This window comes from Salvelinus alpinus, chromosome 35 (genome assembly GCF_045679555.1).
Source record: "Salvelinus alpinus chromosome 35, SLU_Salpinus.1, whole genome shotgun sequence".
In the NCBI taxonomy this organism is placed as follows: domain Eukaryota; kingdom Metazoa; phylum Chordata; class Actinopteri; order Salmoniformes; family Salmonidae; genus Salvelinus; species Salvelinus alpinus.
In genome coordinates, this window is record NC_092120.1 from 9650069 (window position 1) to 9672656 (window position 22588).

At 41.9% G+C, this 22588-nt stretch overlaps 2 protein-coding genes across 5 annotated transcripts in view; one reads left to right on the top strand and one right to left on the bottom strand.

The window, feature by feature from the left end:
• The window catches only part of LOC139564009 (integrin alpha-8-like), a 57188-nt gene extending 52078 nt beyond the window's left edge, over positions 1-5110 (top strand). For both annotated transcript variants that reach the window (XM_071383135.1, XM_071383134.1), the window contains 2 exons: positions 1180-1302; positions 1384-5110. In XM_071383135.1, coding sequence (XP_071239236.1) covers positions 1180-1302; positions 1384-1470 — 210 coding nt within the window. In that variant the 3' untranslated portion in view covers positions 1471-5110. The remainder of the gene's footprint in view (positions 1-1179; positions 1303-1383) is intronic.
• Positions 5111-5596: 486 nt separating this feature from the next.
• LOC139564010 (hemojuvelin-like) lies at positions 5597-15016 on the bottom strand. 3 transcript variants are annotated; one of them, XM_071383137.1, is made up of 5 exons: positions 14710-15016; positions 10859-10995; positions 8849-9000; positions 8166-8680; positions 5597-7191 (listed from the first exon to the last, which is right to left on the bottom strand). In XM_071383137.1, exons 3-5 carry the CDS (start codon positions 8943-8945, stop codon positions 6529-6531), a joined length of 1275 nt encoding a protein of 424 aa, XP_071239238.1. In that variant the 5' UTR covers positions 8946-9000; positions 10859-10995; positions 14710-15016; the 3' UTR covers positions 5597-6528. The 3 variants fall into 3 exon arrangements, with proteins under 3 accessions (XP_071239238.1, XP_071239239.1, XP_071239237.1); XM_071383138.1 differs by lacking the exon at positions 10859-10995 and having other exon boundaries at positions 14720-15016; XM_071383136.1 differs by lacking the exon at positions 10859-10995.
• Between the last annotated feature and the right edge of the window lie 7572 nt (positions 15017-22588).

Below are 22588 nucleotides of genomic sequence, written 5' to 3' on the forward strand. Positions count from 1 at the left end.
GTTTTCTTTGAGACTGTGGTCCCAGCTCTCTTCAGGTCATTGACCAGGTCCTGCCGTGTAGTTCTGGGCTGATCCCTCACCTTCCTCATGATCATTGATGCCCCACGAGGTGAAATCTTGCATGGAGCCCCAGACCGAGGGTGATTGACCGTCATCTTGAATTTCTTCCATTTTCTAATAATTGCGCCAACAGTTGTTTCCTTCTCACCAAGCTGCTTGCCTATTGTCCTGTAGCCCATCCCAGCCTTGTGCAGGTCTACAATTTTATCCCTGATGTCCTTACACAGCTCTCTGGTCTTGGCCATTGTGGAGAGGTTGGAATCTGTTTGATTGTGTGTGGTAAGGTGTCTTTTATACAGGTAACGAGTTCAAACAGGTGCAGTTAATACAGGTAATGAGTGGAGAACAGGAGGGCTTCTTAAAGAAAAACTAACAGGTCTGTGAGAGCCGGAATTCTTACTGGTTGGTAGGTGATCAAATACTTATGTCATGCAATAAAATGCAAATTAATTACTTAAAAATCATACAATGTGATTTTCTGGATTTTTGTTTTAGATTCCGTCTCTAACAGTTGAAGTGTACCTATGATAAAAATTACAGACCTCTACATGCTTTGTAAGTAGGAAAACCTGCAAAATCGGCAGTGTATCAAATACTTGTTCTCCCCACTGTAGGTGCAAATGTGGTTCCTAAAGTCACCACTAATTCTAAGAGTGTACCCTGCCCTACTGCTTACCCCAACACACCACTTCAATAAGATACCCCTAACATGAACCCTTACCTCTACCCTGCCCTATAGCCTCCAGACCTCCTCCTTACCCCAACACACCACTTCAATAAGATACCCCTAACACTAACCCATACCTCTACCTTGCCCTATCGCCTCCAGCCCTTCTGCTTACCCCAACAAACCACTTCATTAAGATACCCCTAACACTAACCCATACCTCTACCCTGCCCTATCGCCTCCAGCCCTTCTGCTTACCCCAACACACCACTTCAATAAGATACCCCTAACACTAACCCAAACCTCTACCTTGCCCTATAGCCTCCAGACCTCGTCCTAACCCCAACACACCACTTCAGTAAGATGTGACATCCACCCTAACTATTACCTACAATAACCTTTACCCTGAACCCCACCCAGCCTGTAACTAACTGTGATTGTGTGTGTTAAAGATGGGTACACTGGTGCTGTGGGGGACTCCTGATGTGGCGTTTGCTGTTCCTCTGTGGGTCATCATCCTGGCCATCCTACTGGGACTGCTGGTCCTGGCCATGCTAACACTGGCCATGTGGAAGGTACACACATAAACACACAAACACACACACACACACACACACACACAGGACTTTAGTATAACTTAACCCTCTCTTCCTCAGTGTGGGTTCTTTGACCGGGCACGGCTGCCAGCTGATGACGTGTCAGACCGTGAGCAGCTGACCTCTGACCAATTAGCAGACGCCTAAGAACGCCCACTCGCGCCATGGAGACCAGTTCTTGATTCGAGGAGGCTGTTTGGGAGGAGTTCCACCTCTTGAGTGAAATTAAACTGAAAGGAGATCTGCAGGCAGACTGCAAACTCACAGATCAAAGGTTCTTTACCCCTTTTAAAGCTGATCTGTCATCAGTGATTGGACTGCAAGCTCACAGGCCAAAGGCTGAAGTGCCATTAAGACTTGTATTCAAACAGCACCAGAGAGACTGGGAACAACCCACACAGATGGAACTACACACATTAACACTATTTAAGCAAACACAATGACTTGGATGTATATGAGGCCTCAAGACAAGTAGAATGGACTCTGGTTCTAACCCTGCTTGTAGTTTAATATGTTTCTATGCACCGCTTGCCCCTGTGGGTTAGACTACTTGGGGATCTGTATGGTTGGATAATTCAGTTGGAGCTAACCAGCCTGGCTTACTTCAAATGGAGTTACCATCTGATGTCAGTGACTTTGTGTCCGCCTGCTTTCACTGTTAAATACATTCCACCATTGATCAAATGCACACACACACACACACACACACAAATACACGCGCGCACATGCGAGCACACACACGCATGCATGCATACATGCATGCACACAAACACAGGGGGCTGTATATATATCTATGGATGGTGTATGTGCAATATTGGGACATTCTGTGTGATACTGAAGCTTGTTTACACTGGTATTATTTTATTAGAACTTGATGTTCAAATTCCTTGTGTATATTGTTTAGTTAGTATACTATTGTCTATGTGAGTGTTTTTGTTGGCATATTAGTATATACAGTGCCTTCGGGAACTATTCAGACCCCTTTACTTTTTTGAAACAAAATTATGTTACAGCCTTATTCTAAAATGGATTAAATCATTATTTTCCCTCATCAAGCTACACACAGTACCCCATAATGACAAAGCAAAAACAGGTTTTTAGACATTTTTTCAAATTTCTTAAAAATAAAAAACTGACCTATTACATTTACATAAGTATTCAGACCCTTAACTCAGTCTGAGGTCCTAAGCGCCCCGAAGCAGGTTTTCATCAAGGATCTCTCTGCACTTTGCTCTGTTCAGCTTTCCCTCGATCGCTGGGTCTGAATACTTATGTAAATGTGATATTTCCAAAAATATTTGCAAAAATGACTAAAAATCTGTTTTCGCTTTGTCATTATGGGGTATTGTGTGTAGATTGATGAGGGGGGGAAAACAATTGAATACATTTTTGAATAAGTCTGTGACATAACTAAATGTGGAAATAGTCAAGGGATCTGAATACCTTCCGAATGCACTGTAAGTATTGAAAGAGAGAAGTGTTTATAATGGGTCCAACTGTTTAAAAAGAGAACGTGGGACTGGGCTAAATACAAAAGGAACTACATTAACATTAGCATCCAATGTGAGAGGTTTAGGCCTAGATTCAATCAGAACAATTGTTAATAGGCGCTAGCTGACACCCCATAACTAGCCGACAAACCCAGAATGATTCCAAACACATTTAAAAAGAAAGGGAAAGTCAATGAATTACATATCAGAAAACACAACACCAAAGTATACAACATAATATTACTTCAATACAAAGCAAAAATGTAATAGCCTAACAATTTCAAGTGATTAGGTGATCTTCTAGGTCTATATAGCAGTAACCTCAAGGGCTGGCGGGGAGGCCAAGAGCACTAATCTGGAGGAAGGTGATCCTTTAGGCCTATATAGCAGTAATCTCAAGGGCTGGCGGGGAGGCCAAGAGCACTAATCTGGAGGAAGGTGATCCTTTAGGCCTATATAGCAGTAACCTCAAGGGCTGGGAGTGGGGCCAAGAATACTAATCTGGAGGAAGGTGATGCTATAGGCCTATGTAGCAGTAACCTCAAGGGCTGGGAGTGGGGCCAAGAGTACTAATAGGATATCATCAGGTCCCAGCTGGAATAAAATGAGTTGGTTGACTTTTTAATGGTCTACATAATGTTGTCTCATTTTAGGAACAGCATCAAATCTTTGAGCCAAAGAGAGGCTGAGGGAGGATTGATAGATTTCCAATCCAATAGAATTATTCTGTGTGCCAACAGGGAGGCAAAGGCAATGGCATCTAGCTGTCTATTGGTCAGGGAAGGATTGTTGTTTGGTACTCCAAAAATAGCCAATTTCTGCACTAGGCTGCCACTCAATATCAAATGCTTCAGAAAGTGTTTTAAATATAGTGGACCAGTAGTCTGCCAGACGGGGACAAAACCAGATTATGTGAGTCAAGTGCGCCAAGGAGCTTTTACACCGGTCACATGTACCATCAATATTTGGGTAGAATTTGGAGAGCCTGGCCTTACTGAAATGGATACAGTGAAGTATAAGGCTGAGCCGGGCACAAGAGGAGCTTCCACTTACCCTAAGCAAGACTTCGTCCGAGGTCTCTCAGCCAAGTTCCTTTTCCCGCTCAGATCTAATTTTATTAAGTGATGGGTTATCAAAGGACATGATTATCTCAAAAATATCTACATTTGGAAATACCTAAATACACTTGAATGGGGTGGATTGCCAATTTTGATGACCTCGCTATCAAATGTAAAGGTGCCATCAATATAAAGGTCATTAAAGTTAGTAAGGCCATTCCTCTGCCACAGACTTCAAGCTGAATCCAGTTTGGCTGGAAGGAAGAGGTGATTATTACATATAGGAACTTGAATAGAGAATTCACAGAATTTAAAGTGTTGACGGAATTAAGGCCAAATTTTAAGAGTATTGACAACAATTGGATTGGATGTGTAGCGCGAAGCTGAAATAGTAAAATTGAAGGTAACTAAAGCTGACAAAGAGGAAGAGAAATAGGAGTTGACTTCTGTTTGACACCAGTCAGTTTCTGGGGTGTGAAGCCAGTAAACAATATTTTGTATATTCGCTGCCCAGCAATAATGCATAAAGTTAGGAAGGACTTGTGTGTTCTATCTCTCTGGAGGAATGCTTTATGTATTATTGGACTCCCACCGCTCCCCCCAAAAAGATATAAGCTTATCCACTAAAGTGAAAAAAGGCTTGGGTAGAAAAATAGCTGATGTTTGGCAGTGTCGGAGGTGTAACTGGATTAGAGCAGTCAAATCGGTGAGCAGCTGCTCTTGATCACTGTCATGAAGCCACAGCTTCCCACTGGCGTTAGAAGTTCAGAACGAGAAAGTGTAGGCTATATAGAAATAATGACGCTCTAATTGAAAATCATTCAACTAAATAATGAGGATTTCTATCAGCCTAATCGAGGTGAAGATTACATCTCACATTCTAGTGTTCGAACTTGTAAACAAGGCTACATGGGATTTCTCTTAATGCGACGCTGTGCAGCCAATGGAAAATTCCGATTTAGGTATAATGCCAGGAGCCCTTGTGGATTTGACAGCTCTAACGCAGTTCACCTCCGACACCGCCAAAACAACCTCTATGCAGATGTCGGCTAAAGTGGATCTGATTGAATAGAGAAATAAGAGAGTAAGGTTCAAACTTAATTTCTATTCACTTCCCTTCTAGTAATTCACAGTATGTAATATGAAGGATTCTCGTCACAAATTTGATTTGTTTTTTGTTTTTGTACTGAAGAATACTGAAAGATTATTGAAATAAAGTGCCCTTAATTGCCAAGTGTACATGTTCTAATATTGTTTACTGTATTAAGGTGTGGTTCCTCGCTGTCTCTTATCACTTTATTTTTATTGTGAACAATTGTTTTTATTGAATCACATCAAAACCAATACAATCAATAAAAAAACAATACAATTTCCCCCCCTTTTTGATCAACACCACTGCCCCTGACACCCCAACCCCCCCTCCTATCACTTTCTACATTGACCTATTCCATCGGAGAAGCTAATGGACTCATTCCAGGAATGGACTCATTCCAGCTATCACAGAAGCAACAACAGGAATGCTGGACAGTACATCAGAGAAGACATCTGACATCAGAGGGCAGAAGAGAGCTGCCAGTCACAGCGAAAGAGAACTCAACTCACCCAAATGCTGCCTCAGTAGTCCCTCCAGAGGAATACTGCAGTTGTATTGGACATTTCAAGGTTCACAAAACCCCAGTTAAGGTCGCTCATTAAAAATACACACTCAGGACATTATACAGACCATTTTCGGGTCTTGGGGAAAAAACGATCAAATTTAATAAAACTCACAAAGGGAAATATATTAGAATCTGTAGGTATAAATATTTTTTATCCTTGTCAGAGATCACATTATTACATGGAAGGCAATTTGAGGTATTTTCCAGCATTTGGAAAACAATATATTATTTTCATTTACTCTTTGCTTGATCTCTATTGTTTTAGAAAGATGGTATGAGTAACTTTGGGAAGATATATTTTTTACTTTGGCAACTACAGTAGGGATAAATATGAACAGGATGAACAATACATTGTAAACATTGTCTTACAGATACTGACATATGAACCAAACGTACATTCAAAAACATTCCCTTATGAAATCGAGACATTATTACAACTCACTGCAAACCAAATGTAGACACACAAAGATGACGTAATAAATTAGTGATAAATTAGTTTCTTTACAGAGGATGATACCACTGTAGTATTATATTTACTATAAATAAACCACTAAATTCCCTCCATGATAAAATAAACGGAAAATAACAGAAAGTATATAAAAAAAGAGTTAAAGATTCCATTTACTGTCTGGATTCGTGGAATTATGCAACAGGCCGCAGCATGCCATCCTCTGTGCTGAGACGGATAATACATATTGTTTTAATACATTTGGCTCAGCATAGTTAAGGGATTAGAATCAACACAACTAGTGTCAGGCTTCAAGAGTTCACTTCTATCCTCACTGAGAGCATTCACCTGTATTTATTCCTATCAACATTATTTTCCTGCTGGAAGAAAACAAATCAGGGAAACATTGACTTTTGTAACCAGTCACAATGCCACTGGGTTCCAACCAGTCAAAGGTGATGCCTGTTGTTTATGAAACAAGGCCATCAAGTATGAAGAAAGAGCATCTGCTCGGTCACAGACTATGCCCAAAGCTCCTACCAGTCACTAGTTCATAAACACTGCCCCGTCCACAGAGCCAACAGATGCTCTGATAGGACGGCCACAGCCAGGATCAGAGGCAGACATGGGCTACTCCCATCGGCCTTGCCCACCAGTAGCAGATGCACCTTATTGGGGTCTGAGATCATTCCCCGGGCGTCTTCCAGGGCCGCCACGGCCGCCGTACTGGAGTTGAGGTCCCCTGTGGCCAGCAGGTCAAACAGGCAGGCCTGGTAGTAGATGTCCCTAGCAGGGAGGAGGGCTGCACAATGGACATGGGCTGCAGCAGAGGGCTGGCTGGAGGAAGAGGAGGAAAGGGAGGAGGAAGAAGAGGGGCTGGGTAGCGTCTCTAGGCGCTGTGAAGGTGGGCAGCCATATACACACAGCTGCAGGTCCTGCTCGGGGGTGAATGCTTCAGCAATGGCACTTGGCGAGCGTACTGACAGGCCCAGGGACCGCCCACTCTGACGCACCACCAGGGTGGTGCCGATGTGGGCAGCACGGATCTCAGCCTGGCGCCCAGGCAGATCAGAGTGGACGCTCAGGCTGTGCTGGCCCTGCCTCTCCCCGCTGGTCACTGAGCCGTCCAAGAAGGCTGCGGGAACGTTGTCCAGCTCCGCCTGGTAGATCTGCTGCTCGATACACTGGCGCCAGTTCTTAAAGATGATGGTAATCTGGTGGAGAGACACCCCTGTTGTTACACACACCCTTCCAATGAGCTAGACCTACGTATGCTTTATTTATGTATAAAGAAATGTCATGCATTGTACGTAGTTATATTTTAAAGGTCCAATGAAGCAATTTTTATCTCAATAATAAATCATTTCTGGGTAATAACTAAGTATCTTACTGTGATTATTTTCACTCAAAATTGTCCCCCCAAAAATGTAAGTTTCTTGGCAAAAAGCAATTTCTCAAGCAAGAGCGGGGAGGGAAAACTGAAAACTAGCTGTCACAGATCCCTCTGGAAATGTCATTACGCACACCTGGTCCCTATTCCCAGTTGATTAGTAACTGTATAAGTGTGCCCTTTGTTCACCATTGTCCTGTCGATTATTGTTCCAATGTCCGTTGGTCGTGTGAGTACCTGTGCTGTGTGTTTTGGCTTTTGTGCCATTGTGGATTGCGCAGATGATTACGGGTCTCGTCCCGTGTGATAATCATTGTGCGCTTGTGTTATTTATTCGTGTTACTCCTCGCACTTTTGTTTGGATTTCAACCCTGTGTTTTGTATACATGTTTGTTTGGTCTTCATCCCCGTGCCGTGCTGTAATTTGGGAAATAAAAAACCCTATTACGCATTCCTGTGCCTGTCTCCCGATCCTCCATACCAACGTGACACTAGCTGTTATTGGCAGAGAGGTTTGGAACTCTCTTTCTTATTGCCGTGTTACCGAATTTACCGCCTGGTGATGTCACCGGGAAGGCCAAAACTCCATCCCACTAAAACAGGCAGAAATTTCAGGTGGCCTTTTCAAACAGCTCTTACACTAAAAGGGCATTATCATAATTTTCACAGTATTATTCAAACCTCAGGGTAGAAAATCAAATTTTTGACTGTACTGGGCCTTTAAGAACGGATCGTAAATTGTATAATTTTTTATATAAAATATTATTTACTATATATTATTTTAGAAATGAGGCCTACCGTGATGAGAGCCGTGGCATACGCCCCTCCTCTCATGGGGGCGCTAGTTGCCTGAACGTATAGATACTCATTATCTATCAGTGGCCAGGCCCCTTGTACAGCGCACGTCTGGAACTCATCACGGAAGGTGCGAACATGGGGATCCCCGAACACCCCACAGTGGAGATAGTCAGGGGTCCGGCCCTCACGCTGGAGGTAGCCCTTCTCGTAGATACAGGCGTCCCCAGAGATGGGGGCCTGTGGCAGGGGCCGGGGCTGAGCGGTGGGGCCTGTCCTGGGGCAGCTGTGCTGGATGAGGAGGTCCTCGATGCCCTGCACGGCTGAGTGGTAGGCCAGGTCGCCCCGGCAGGCACGGGCCATGCGGCGGGTACACATGGCATAGGAGCGGAGGGCACTGCAGTAGCCCGCATTGCCCTCTCTGCTGCCGCCTCCTCCGCCCCCACCGCTGCCCCCAAGGTCCAGGGTGACAGCTACAAAGTCAGAGTTGCACCTCAGGATGTGACAGGATGCCCATACTGTGGGAGGAGGGAGAGAGGTGGAAGCTCCAGTTTATTAATCATTAATAGCGTAACAATAGTAGGAGAAAAAAAGATGTCTTTCCATTGAGCATGTAACAGAAATATCACAGTTGCTTGACATTATTGGGAAGTTTGAAGACAATAGCTGTGGATCATAGAAAGCACCTTGCAGGCAGCACAGGTGAAACAGTAGCAATGCCACTATGACGCTGCGTTTCCATGACAGCTGTGAGTAGTGGCTGCAAAGGGCCAGTGTCCCCATCCCCTTCCAGCCTCAGGCCGAGGGCTGCAGACCAGGCTCAGGCTCAGTACAGGGGCTACAGATGCAGGCAGGGCATAGATAGAGACAGACATTACACACTGTGGCCTGTAGGGGGAAACCCCCCACCACTACCACAGGCAGAATCTAGGCTCAACTCCAGTAGACCATTTGTCAAGATAGAGTGCAATTTGTATTGAATACAAATTGTAATATTTTATCATATAACAAGCGGATCACAAGATCTACAGTTGAAGTCGGAAGTTTACATACACCTTAGCCAAATACATTTAACCTCAGTTATTCACAATTCCTGACATATAATCCTAATAAAAATTCCCTGTCTTAGGTCAGTTAGGATCACCACTTTATTTTAAGAATGTGAAATGTCAGAATAATAGTAGAGAGAATGATTTATTTCAGCCTATATTTCTTTCATCACATTCCCAGTGGGTCAGAAGTTTGCATACACTCAATTAGTATTTGGTAGAAATTGCCTTTAAATTGTTTAACTTGGGTCAAACGTTTTGGGTAGCCTTCCACAAGCTTCCCACAATAAGTTGGGTGGATTTTGGCCCATTCCTCCTGACAGAGATGGTGTAAAGGAGTCAGGTTTGTAGGCCTCCTTGCTCGCACACGCTTTTTCAGTTCTGCACACACATTTTCTATACAATTGAGGGCTTTGTGATGGCCACTCCAATGCCTTGACTTTGTTGTCCTTAAGCCATTTTGCCACAACTGTGGAAGTATGCTTGGTGTCATTGTCCATTTGCAAGACCCATTTGCGACCAAGCTTTAACTTCCTGACTGATGTCTTGAGATGTTGCTTCAATATATCCACATAATTTCCTTTCCTCATGATGCCATCTATTTTGTGAAGTGCTCCAGTCCCTCCTGCAGCAAAGCACCCCCACAACATGAGGCTGCCACCCCCGTGCTTCACGGTTGGGATGGTGTTCTTCGGCTTGCAAGCCTCCCCCTTTTTCCTCCAAACATAACGATGGTCATTATGGCCAAACAGTTCTATTTTTGTTTCATCAGAACAGAGGACATTTCTCCAAAAAGAACAATCTTTGTCCCCATGTGCAGTTGCAAACCGTAGTCTGGCTTTTTTATGGCGGTTTTGGAGCAGTAGCTTCTTCCTTGCTGAGCGGCATTTCAGGTTATGTCGATATAGGACTCGTTTTACTGTGGAATAGATACTTTTGAACCCGTTTCCTCCAGCATCTTCACAAGGTCCTGCTGTTGTTCTGGGATTGATTCGCACTTTTCGCATCAAAGTACGTTCATCTCTAGGAGACAGAACGTGTCTCCTTCCTGAGCGGTATGACGGCTGCGTGGTCCCATGGTGTTAATACTTGAGTACTATTGTTTGTACAGATGAACGTGGTACCATCAGGCGTTTAGGAAATTGCTCCCAAGGATGAACCAGACTTGTGGAGATCTACAATTTTTTTTCTGAGGTCTTGGCTGATTTCTTTTGATTTGCCCATGATGTCAAGAAAAGAGGCACTGCGTTTGAAGGTAGGCCTTCGAAATACATCCACAGGTACACCTCCAATTGACTCAAATGATGTCAATTAGCCTATCAGAAGCTTCTAAAGCCATGACATCATTTTCTGGAATTTTACAAACTGTTTGAAGACACAGTCAACTTAGTGTATGTAAACTTCTGACACACTGGTATTGTGATACAGTGAGCATTAAGTGAAATAATCTGTCTGTAAACAATTGTTGGAAAATTTACTTGTGTCATGCACAAAGTAGATGTCCTAACCGACTTGCCAAAACTATAGTTTGTTAACAAGAAATGTGTGGAGTGGTTGAAAAACTAGTTTTAATGACTCCAACCTAAGTGTATGTAAACTTCTGACTTCAACTGTAATTGTAAGTAATTAAGTAGATGTAGTTCATACCTATTTGAATAGATGCTAACTACTTTTTAAGGCTGTGTTTTGGTGCAAAACGATCTCCCACACTCTTGGAACCCATCAACAGCACTCTGACTGACTGTTCTGCTTGGACATGGACAAGATGAAGACAATGGAGAGAACTGTTGACAAACAAACAGTCAAGAATCAGAGAAAAGCAACACCATTGGTCACTATTTGGTCACATTTAGGAATAGGACCAATAATTTGATCAACAGTCTTAGTTTATGAAGGCATTCTTATCCACTGTCATGTTTTGTCATTGATTATCATGTCTTGTCCCTGTGCTTCCCTTCTATTCGTTTCCCTCTGCTGGTCTTATTAGGTTCTTTCCCTCTTTCTATCCCTCTCTCTCCCCCTCCCTCTCTCCCTCTCTCGCTCTCTCTCTCTATCGTTCCGTTCCTGCTCCCAGCTGTTCCTCATTCTCCTAACTACCTCATTTACTCTTTCACACCTGTCCCCTATTTTGCCCTCTGATTAGAGTCCCTATTTCTCCCTCTGTTTTCCGCTTCTGTCCTTGTCGGATCCTTGTTTGATGTTTGCTGTTCTGTGTCCTTGTTCCGCCCTGTCGTGTTTTTGCCTTCTTCAGATGCTGCGTGTGAGCAGGTGTCTATGTCAGCTACGGCCTGTGCCTTCCCGAAGCGACCTGCAGTCTGTGGCCGCGTCTCCAGTCGTTCCTCTCTACTGACGAGAGGATTTCAGTTTTCCTGTTTTGGATTTACCTAAGATAATATCCAGGAGTATCGGGTTTTGTTTAAGACTGGAATAAAGACTCTGTTTCTATTAAGTCGCTTTTGGGTCCTCATTCACCAGCATAACATCCACCTGACCACCAGTCAGATCAGATCATGTTTGAAGCTGCCATAATCATAGCCATAATAATAGTCCTATAATCTTCAGTATTTTCATTACAGAGCTTAAGTTTCCATACAGTAGATAAACTGCCCAAGTAACCTAACGTCTGTGGTAACCATTGGCATTGTAAACAATTATCTGTTAGTGTTGTGAAGCTAGGCTTGAGACAAAATATAGTAAAACAAAGAAAAACTATGGCTAACATGTGTGCCACAGCACTATGTATCAAAACCCCATTTTATGTTATATTTCAGTTCTTGGTATAAAGCAAGCATTTACCTGTCAAAGCTAGGCTACAACAATGTTGGTCACTTGGTCAATTGGGCATTTTTCAATTTGGACTCTTCTCCCTTTTCCGTTTGCCAGCGGAGAAGAACAAACAAGGGCCAGAGAAAGTCTCTCTTTGTCATGTCCAATTTAGTAACCAAAAGGATGGCATTATTGTATTTGATTTATGTGTGGAAAGATCTAAGTTTAAGGAAAGGTGTAGGCCTACATTCTAGTAAGACCTTCACAGAACTTATGTGCATTACATAGTGAAACCCTTTGGCAGTACAAGGCATTCCTAAAGCATTGGTGCCAAGAGTGCCTTTGAAAGCGTCATGGCATGGGCCAGATTGAACCATGTGTGCAGTGCGTTTGTGTGTGGTCCTCTCTCTCTCTGAACCAACACTAAAGTCTGACCTTTATTACAGTTTGGCAGACCTGTGCAGTGCGCCAGGGAGAGGGGGTATGATGGGGAGGTTACGAGAGCAGCAGGGGCAGAAATAGAGTATGCTAAATATACCAGACTCTCTCTCTCTCCACCCAGCCCCTTTCCTTCATGTGTTCCCCTGGTCTGAAATAGTCAGGGCTACAAGGCAGAGGAGGGAAGGGTAAGCAGGTGTGCCCAACGGCAGTTCCAATACTCAGGGAGGGAGTGGCTATGGCTACTAGTTGTCACAATCAGTCTTCAATCAGACACATCTTCAACTTACATTATCAAATGAATCTTCTTGAACTGTATTCCAACTAACAGCAGCAGTGTATAGAACTGCCCCAACCCAGTCTCTTCACTTCTGTTTTCAACGTTTTTCAATGCCCTAGATTGGTCTCCTTTTGTTGTCCGGTGGGCATTGTGTTCACTAGTGTAGTGGCTGAGGTCTGGAATGTCGACCAATGGATTCTGATGCAGCTGCACTTTTGGAGTGGGGGTGTATGCCCCCCCACCTTTTTTGCACTGCTTTGAAAATCACAGTGACCTCACTCTGCACAGACCAACAACACTGACAGGGTCCTATTTGTTCCATCCATGAACAACAAATAATCACTGTGCATACACACACAGACAGTCGCTTGTGAATTAAACATCAATACGGTACTACCTTTAGGGCAACACTGCACCCGTACACTTGTTAACCACAAAACCCTAACTCTCCTTCACACACACACACACACACATACGTTTGTTTTACTATCCTTGTGGGGTTCAAACCTAGCACTAACCCTTACCTAACTCTAACCCTAACCTTAACCCTAACCCCAAACCCCTAAAACTAAACCTAAGCTTAAAACAGCCTTTTTCCTTGTGGGGAACAGCGAAATGTCCCCACTTGTTTGATTTGTTTTAGGCTACTACCCTTATGAGGATCTCTGGTCCCCACATGAATAGTAAAACCAAACACACACACGCACACACACACACACACACACACACACACACACGACGTCACCATAGAGGTGGGTTGGTCACATGTGAGACTCAGATGTTTTTGCTCATGGCTTGGCCTGGAGTGACATGTCCATGTGGTTCTACATGTCAACTCCAGCTCACTTAAAGACCAGTGGTTTTCACTCATTCATTAGATCAATCCCCAACTTGTACTGGACACAAAGACCACAAACACAGAGCAAGCTGTTGGTTGTTTGGCTCAACACAAACACAGAGCAAGCTGTTGGTTGTTTGGCTCAACACAAACACAGAGCAAGCTGTTGGTTGTTTGGCTCAACACAAACACAGAGCAAGCTGTTGGTTGTTTGGCTCAACACAAACACAGAGCAAGCTGTTGGTTGTTTGGCTCAACCTCAATTGATTTATTGATGAATGAGACTTTAATGTGAATCCAATCTGTTTGTGTCTGCATAGGAAAGGTCAATGAATGTGTGCACATCATAGCATCTTTGTATTTGTAATAGTGCAGCTCTCTCTCGCTCTCTCAAGGTTTCCTTCCACCTGAAGTTTTCCTTCCCACTGTGACATGTCTTTACTGTGACAGTGGGAAGACCAGTGTATTTTGATGGACACTATCAAACATTCAAATAACTTTAGACTGATTGACTAATTGTATGATCTATTTTATTGATAATCTATCTATTGTACATTCTATCTATATCCATATGATTTATCTGTGAAAACATAGGTTTGATTAAAACAATTATTTATGACAATCAATTGCTGTACTTCAGGACTATTCAAGGGGTACTATTATATTAATGAATGGCTAATATACGGGTATCATTCTATTGTTGTTATATAACTGCTGATGTAACCTTAAATTCCACATCGCCAATGTCACCCAAGTGTCAGTCTACAGTACATGCCATTCTGCTGTATTTCTTGATTTACTCACAATGACAGGGAATTTGTTCTAATATTAGGCCATGTAGAAAGTATTTAAAGCAACAAGTTCCATTAGGGGACAAAGTGAATTGTACAATGTTAGAAAAAATATGTTCCAACCAAATAAAAGCTTTACACTTGCTTGACCCAATCCATACATTCTTCATAGCTCACAATGAAATAGTAGTATCTACTGGGCACACTGGTTAAATCAACATTGTTGCCACGTAATTTCAATGAAATTTGGTTTAACCAACGTGGAATAGACGTTGAATTTACGTCTGTGCCCAGTGGGTAGGTAAATAATAGGCCACATTTCTGAATTGTGTAGCACATGATTATTTTAAGAATGAACCAGGCAAAGCACCATTCATATCCTCACCAAATCACACCTCTGTTGAAGCTCCGTATGAGACACTGCGTAAATGTCTCCACCTCACTCGTTCCAATAGGAAAAACGCGAAGTAGGTTTTGACTCTCAAACTGTCCGAGTGAGCTGCGGACACTGATGTCCAGTCTCAAACTGGTTTCATTGCAAGCCGCTTTTCCTTCCTCTCTCGTTGTCGGCTCTCAGATGAGTGAGATATTTAACAGTGTTTCTCCACGAGTGGTATAAATCACTCGTGTCGAACACCTGCTGCTCGCGTAACAACTGTCCACTTGGGCGCACACTCTGCTAGGCACCGGGGGGCTATTTCAAACTATCACAGCGGCTCTGGCAACCTGTTCTATTTGCATCCTGTTGTTGCTAGTGTGTTTTCTTATTTTTTATAGGAGGCCATTCTATATTTGTTGCCCTCTTGGTTCGCAGGCTATCATAAATCCCCAAGAAAGTCGGTTCAAGTAGTTTTGACAGATATCGTAGCCAGTTGAGTAAAAAAAAAAATGACTTTTGTTAATATTGCGCTGGCTGGTCTCGGGGCAATTCGTATTATTCTGTGCATAAATCTTTGACACTCCATTTAGTATGATATATTATGCTACGTTATTCATAGGTCGTATAGTAGCCCATCATTCCACAGGTCAAAAACTGGTTGAATCAACGTTGTTTCAAGGTAATTTGTCAAGGTATTGTGACGTGGAATCTATACTGAACAAAAATATAAATGGAACATGCAACAATTTCAAATATTTTACTGAGTTACAGTTCATATAAGGTAATCAGTCAATTGAAATAAAGCCTTAATCTGGGGATTTCACACTACTGGGAATACAGATATGCATATGTTGGTCACAGATGCCTTAAACAAAAGGTAGGGGTGTATATTTAAAAAACTGTCAGTATCTGGTGTGACCACCCTTTAGCTCATGCAGCAACACATCTTCTTTGCATAGAGTTGATCAGACTGTTGCAGTCATCATGCCAATAGCACGCTCCCTCAAAACTTGAGAAATCTGTGGCATTGTGTTGTGTGACAAAACTGCACATTTTAGAGTGGCCTTTTATTGTCCGCAGCACAGAGTGCACCTGTGTAATGATCATGCTGTTTAATCAGCTTCTTGACATGCCGCACCTGTCAGGTAGATGGATTATCTTGGCGATGTAAACACATTTGTGCACAACATTTGAGAGAAATAAGCTTGTTGTGCATATGGAACATTTCTGGGATCTTTTATTTCAGCTCATGAAACATGGGACCAACACTTCACATCTTGCGTTTATATTTTTGTTCAGTATACATGAAAAATACATTGGATTTGAAAAAAGTCATCAACTTTTGTTTTTAGGGTGAAATTTAAACAAAAGGATTATGTAATCATGGTAACCAAATTTCAACATTGACAAACCTTGTATAAAATATGTTGAATTTGTACCTTTAAAACAAAATCAGATCTTCAACTTTAGATCCATTATCAGAAAGAAATTATAATTCAAAGAATTCAACAAAAAATTGACAATATAATAGTCCTAATGATTCAACCTTTGATTTAAAATGTAAAGATATTTAGTGATATTGAATTGTGTTGGTTTGTCAACGCAACCAAATGTCAACATTTGATGGAGATGTATCTTCTGCTTGGACAATTCAATCTGTGCCACACTTTTGAAATACAATATATAGACTATTAACTTGTCGACATGTTAACAAATAATATGTTGGATTCACGTCTCCAACTCAAGCAAAAATAAAAGTAAAAATGGGATGGCTCAGATGGAACTAAAATGTATTAAATTGTATTTAAAAAAATGTTTCTCATCAATCTACACACAATACCTCATAATGACAAAGCAAAAACAGGTTTTTAGAAATGTTTGGTAATTTATCAAATAAAAATAAAATAGAAATACATTATTTACATAGTATTCAGTCTCTTTGCTATGAGACTCGACATTGTGCTCAGGTGCATCCTGTTTCCATTGATCATCCTTGAGATGTTTCTACAACTGTATTGGAATACACCTGTGGTAAATTCAATTGATTGGACATGATTTGGAGAGGCACACACTGGTCTATATAAGGTAAAAATTGTAAAAATGGGAGGTCCCACAGTTGACAGTGCGTGTCAGAGCAAAAACCAAGCCATGACGTCAAAGGAATTGTCCATAGAGCTCTGAGACAGTATTGTATCTAGGCACAGATCTGGGAAAGGGTACCAAAAAATGTGAACACAGTCTCCTCCATCATTCTTAAATGGAAGAAGTTTTGGAACCACCAAGACTCTTCCTGGCCAAACTGAGCAATCGGGGGAGAAGGGCCTTGGTCAGGGAGGTGACCAAGAACCCGATGGTTACTCTGACAGAGCTCCAGAGTTTCTCTGTGGAGATGGGAGAACGTTACAGAAGGACAAACATCTCTGCTGCACTCCACCAATCAGGCCTTTATGGTAGTGTGGCCAGACGGAAGCCACTCCTCAGTAAAAGGCACATGACAGCCAGCTTGGAGTTTGCCAAAAGGCACCTAAAAGACTCTCAGACCACGAGAAACAAGATTCTCTGGTCTGATGAAACCAAGAGCGCTCAGGGCCACTGGCTTGAATGCCAAGCGTCACATCTGGAGGAAACCTGGCATCATCCCTACGGTGAAGCGTGGTGGCGGCAGCATCAGGCTGTGGGGATGTTTTTCAGCGGCAGGGACTGGGAGACTAGTCAGGATCGAGGGAAAGATGCAAAGTAAAGTACAGAGAGATCCTTGATGAAAACCTGCTCCAGAGTGCTCAGGACCACAGACTGAGGCGATGGTTCCAACAGGACAACGACCCTGAGCACACAGCCAAGACAATGCTGGAGTGGCTTCGGGACAAGTCTCTGAATGTCCTTGAGGGGCCCAGCCAGAGCCCGGACTTGAACCAGATTGAACATATCTGGAGAGACTTGAAAATAGCTGTGCAGTGATGCTCCCCATCCCACCTGACAGAGCTTGAGAGGATCTGCAGAGAAGAATGGGAAAAACTCCCCAAATCAGGTGTGCCAAGTTTGTATCATCATACCCAAAAGAACACTCAAGGCTGTTATTGCTGCCAAAGGTGCTTTAACAAAGTACAGTACAGAGTAAAGGGTCTGAATACTTATGTTAATGTAATAGTTCCATTTTTTTATTAGTAATACATTTGCAAAAATTCAAAAAATCTGTTTTTGCTTTATCATGTGTCCCGTTCGTCGTAGTGAGGAGACCAAAGCGCAGCGTGATGTGAATACATCTTCTTTAATGAAACGAAGAACACTTAACAAACTAATACAAAACATCAAAACGAACGTGAAGCTAAGTATAACGATGGAAGACATGCAACATCTCATATACAATCACCCACAAACCAAACTGGAAAATGGCAACCTAAATAGGATCCCCAATCAGAGACAACGATAAACAGCTGCCACCATAGACCTACATAATGCCTAGACTACACACACACACCTAGACATACCCAAAACCCTAGACAAGACAAAAAGACACATACCACCCTCGTCACACCATGACCTAACCAAAATAATAAAGAAAACAAAGATAACTAAGGTCAGGGCGTGACATAATGGGGTATTGAGTGTAGAATGATGAGGGATTTTTTTTTTTAATCCATTTTGGAATAAGGCTGTAACGTAACAAGATGTGGAAAAAGTCAAGGAGTCTGAATACTTTCCGAATGCACTGTACATATAAATGTTGATATTTGGTTGCATTTTAAACCAAAAACAATTCAATATTACATTTTTAATACAGTAAATAGCCTTAAGTTAACGCTATCTTCCAAACTAATGTAACATTCAACCTTAAAATGAGTAACACCTCCATGGCCACATTTTGAGGTTATTGTAACTATACTTCTTATGTAATCATATAAAATGTGTACAGTATGTTCAAGATAACATGCATAGGTCTTCTCAGGTCTTCACAATTGCTGTAATAATCTGTGCAAAATCTTAAATGGCCTTGATCACTTACACCATGTACTTTTAATGCAATCCAGGTAATTTGGTTATGCTATTAGATTAAGCACAGTGATAACACATGACACTGTTGTATAAATAAACAAAACATCTGACATTATATTCCAATTTGAATTTTGCTCTACTTTTAAATGGTTGAAAGCTAAGTGATAGACATTCGGGTGCCAACTAAACAAAAAATCCGACATTGTTTTTCCATTGGAATTAGGTTGTGCTTTTAGATGGTTGGAAGCATATTGATAACAAGTTGGAAATTCAGCTAACTTTTGGCTGTCTTTTTGAGTGGGTGAATATAGGTTGTAATCTCATTGATCAACATCTCAACCAAATACTACCCAGTTATTCACGTTGAGATAAGGTGGTGTGCCCAGTGGGATACCTCTTACCAGGTCATACAATAGCATACAAATTGGATTATGTAATTTATCATACGTCTTGGATGATGTATAGTATTGTACATCTTTCTCTGAGACCAGAGCCCTTAATCTTATGGCTGCAGGGGCAGTATTGAGTAGCTTGGATGAAAGGTGCACAGAGGTGCCCAGAGTAAACGGCCTGCTCCTCAGTCATAGTTGCTAATATATGCATATTATTAGTAGTATTGGATAGAAAACACTCTGAAGTTTCTAAAACGGTTTGAATTATATCTGTGAGTATAACAGAACTCATATGGCAGCCAAAAACCTGAGAAGTTCCACTTCCTGTTTGGATTTTTTCTGGGGGTGGTATATTTTCAACCAAGCTCCCATTGAAATTACAGGAAGATATGGAGGAGTTTTCACTTCCTACGGCTTCCACTAGATGTCAACAGTCGATAGAACTTTGCCTGATGACTCTACTGTGAAGGGGGGCCGAAGGAGACAGGAATGAGTAACCCCTGCCATGAGGTGACCACGCTTTGACCATGCGCGTTCACGTGAGAGGCAGCTCCGTTCCATCGCTCAACTGAAGTCAATGTAATTCTCCGGTTGGAACGTTATTCAAGATGTATGTTAACAACATTCTAAAGATTGATTCAATACATCGTTTGACATGTTTCTACTGACTGTTACGGAACTTTTGGACATTTCGTCACGTTTTAATTAGCTACTTTGGTTAGCGAGTTTGGTAAACAATTCCAAAAAAACAAAGCGCGTGCTTTGTTTTTTTGGAATTGTTTACCAAACTCGCTAACCAAAGTAGCTAATTGGACATAAATAACAGACATTATCGAACAAATCAAGAATTTATTGTGGACCTGGGATTCCTGGGAGTGCATTGTGATGAAGATCATCAAAGGTAAGGGAATATTTATCATGTAATTTCTGGTTTCTGTTGACTCCAACATGGCGGCTAATTTGACTCTTGTTCTGAGCTCCGTCTCAGATTATTGCATGGTTTGCTTTTTCCGTAAAGTTTTTTTGAAATCTGACACAGCGGTTGCATTAAGGATAGGTATATCTATAATTCCATGTGTATAACTTGTATTATCATCTACATTTATGATGAGTATTTCTGTTGAAACGATGTGGCTATGCACTATCACTGGATGTTTTTGGAACTAGTGAATGTAACGCGCCAATGTAAACTCAGATTTTTTTATATAAATATGAACTTTATCAAACAAAACATGCATGTATTGTGTAACATGAAGTCCTATGAGTGTCATTTGATGAAGATCATCAAAGGTTAGTGATTCATTTTAGCTATATTTCTGCCTTTTGTGACTGCTATCTTTCGCTGGAAAAACGGCTGTGCTTATTGTGGTTTGGTGTGACCTAACATAATCATTTGTAGTGCTTTCGCTGAAAAGCATATTTGAAATCGGACACTTTGGTGGGATTAACAACAAGATTACCTTTAAAATGGTATAAGACACATGTATGTCTGAGGAATTTTAATTATGAGATTTCTGTTTATTTGAATTTGGCGCCCTGCACTTTCACTGGCTGTTGTCATATCGATCCCGTTACCGGGATTGCAGCCATAAGAAGTTTGAGTTAGCAGGTACTGTAACTTTTGTCAACTCTGAGTTCAATTTGGGTTAACCGGTACCACGAAAGTCACTCACCTTTTAGCCAGGTACATTTCTATGGCAACGAATCCTTCAGAACTAACCTGCTTGGGGCAAGCTAACTCAGGGCTAACTCAATGTGTTCTGAAGAAGTGTCTGAGCCACTAGTTGAGGACCAATTTAAAAAACGTGTGTGTAAAAATGTTTTGCAATGTTAAAATACCGATCACATTGCACATTTAATAATGACAGAATTTGCTTTCCAAACTGTAATTTTTTTTGCGGAATTGTATTTTAAAATTGGCAAAAAGAAAACTGACAACCGCAACCAACCAATGACAAATAATCCATAGATGGCAGTTCCCGTTCAAGTCAAGACTGGTAGCCATTGCTAGTGTATCCATGAGTTTATCTGTAAAATTGCCAGGGTTAAAGATTCCCAAACCCTGCTATGGATTATATGTCTATATACGGCCACAATGCAGCAAGCTGTTCTACAGATCAAAGAAGGAGCGATAGTAGTGGGAAAAAGATGCCCGTGCATTGATAAGCACACCAAACACGGCATTAACGATAAGTAATAAAATAAGGAAACGTTTCTTTCATTATAATTTCAGTACAAATGAAAATGTGGCACTGACCCGCCAATGGATTGATATTTCAGCATTGTCTCAATGAAGAGTTCGCCTTCGACTAGCCATATGCGACATACACACGCAGTTACAAGCCTGCTAGAGTTAGCGGCAGGCGGACGAGCAATATCCCCCATCATACGGATGAAGCCTGACCTGGAATGTGAAGGTAACTGAAGCTACCTAGCTTTATAAAAGCCTGAGTAGATCTAGTTAGCTCGTAGTATACCACAACAAAGGAGAATTACGGGGAGAATTACGACAAATGTTAGGATAATTTACGTAAAAGGTTAGGAGAACTAAAAAGAAAGTTTAGGTAAATGTACATAGCAGGTTAAGTGAATTTGGTTAAGTTTAGAATAAGGGTTAGGGGAAGATTTAGCTAAAATACTACAGTTGTCCCCAATTTGACTCAAACACGCAACATTTGAATTGCAAGATGGTCGCAGATTACGCCCATCCATCCTCCCTGATCCAATCTCCCTACCTTTAGTTCTGTCTAAGTAACTAGACCATTGGTAGGTAACATAGGGCTTGGAGGTGCCCAGAAATATGTTTCGTATGGCTCTGAGGCCAGGCTGCGTGGTTTGTATGACGACCCAACAAAACCAGTGGTCTGCACCATGCACCATTCACACAGCCAAGGTGCTAAACTCAGCAGGAATAGGACAGGTGCCAAACCCCCCAAACAAACTGTAAGGCTATACTGTATTTAGAAACTTTGAAACTGGTATCGAAAATACAACAAAGTGACCAAACGTGTGATCATGTTTTCAGATAGTAGGCGAATATCAGTAAACGACATGACTACACGTTTTACCCTTTCAATTTATTGCTAGGATTTCACGTGACATGTGGCGGGCACCAGTGGCGCGAAATTTCATTGATTGACATCTGAATATCATTCATGCCGAATTTGGGTGAGTCCATTGTAGTTTAATATTTAATCATGATTTATTAAAAGTTCAAAGATGTAGACATTCCTGCAGGGATACACACACAGAGGGAAGGATAGTCAGACGTGTTTACTCAACTGCGGAGAATGTCCGAAGTTATTGGCCTTTTAAGAGGGGCACCTACATCCCTCAGTGAGCGTTGCGTAGTGGCCTTTGTTTGTTGTGGCAGTGGAGGCGGGGTCCATTGACCAAGCAGTGGCTATTCGGAGCGCGAGGTCCATTGTCAGAGAGCTTTTAGGAGAGGAAAGAAGTCCTGTATCTTCGGCTCTGGATAATTGCAGAATGGGTTCGGAATG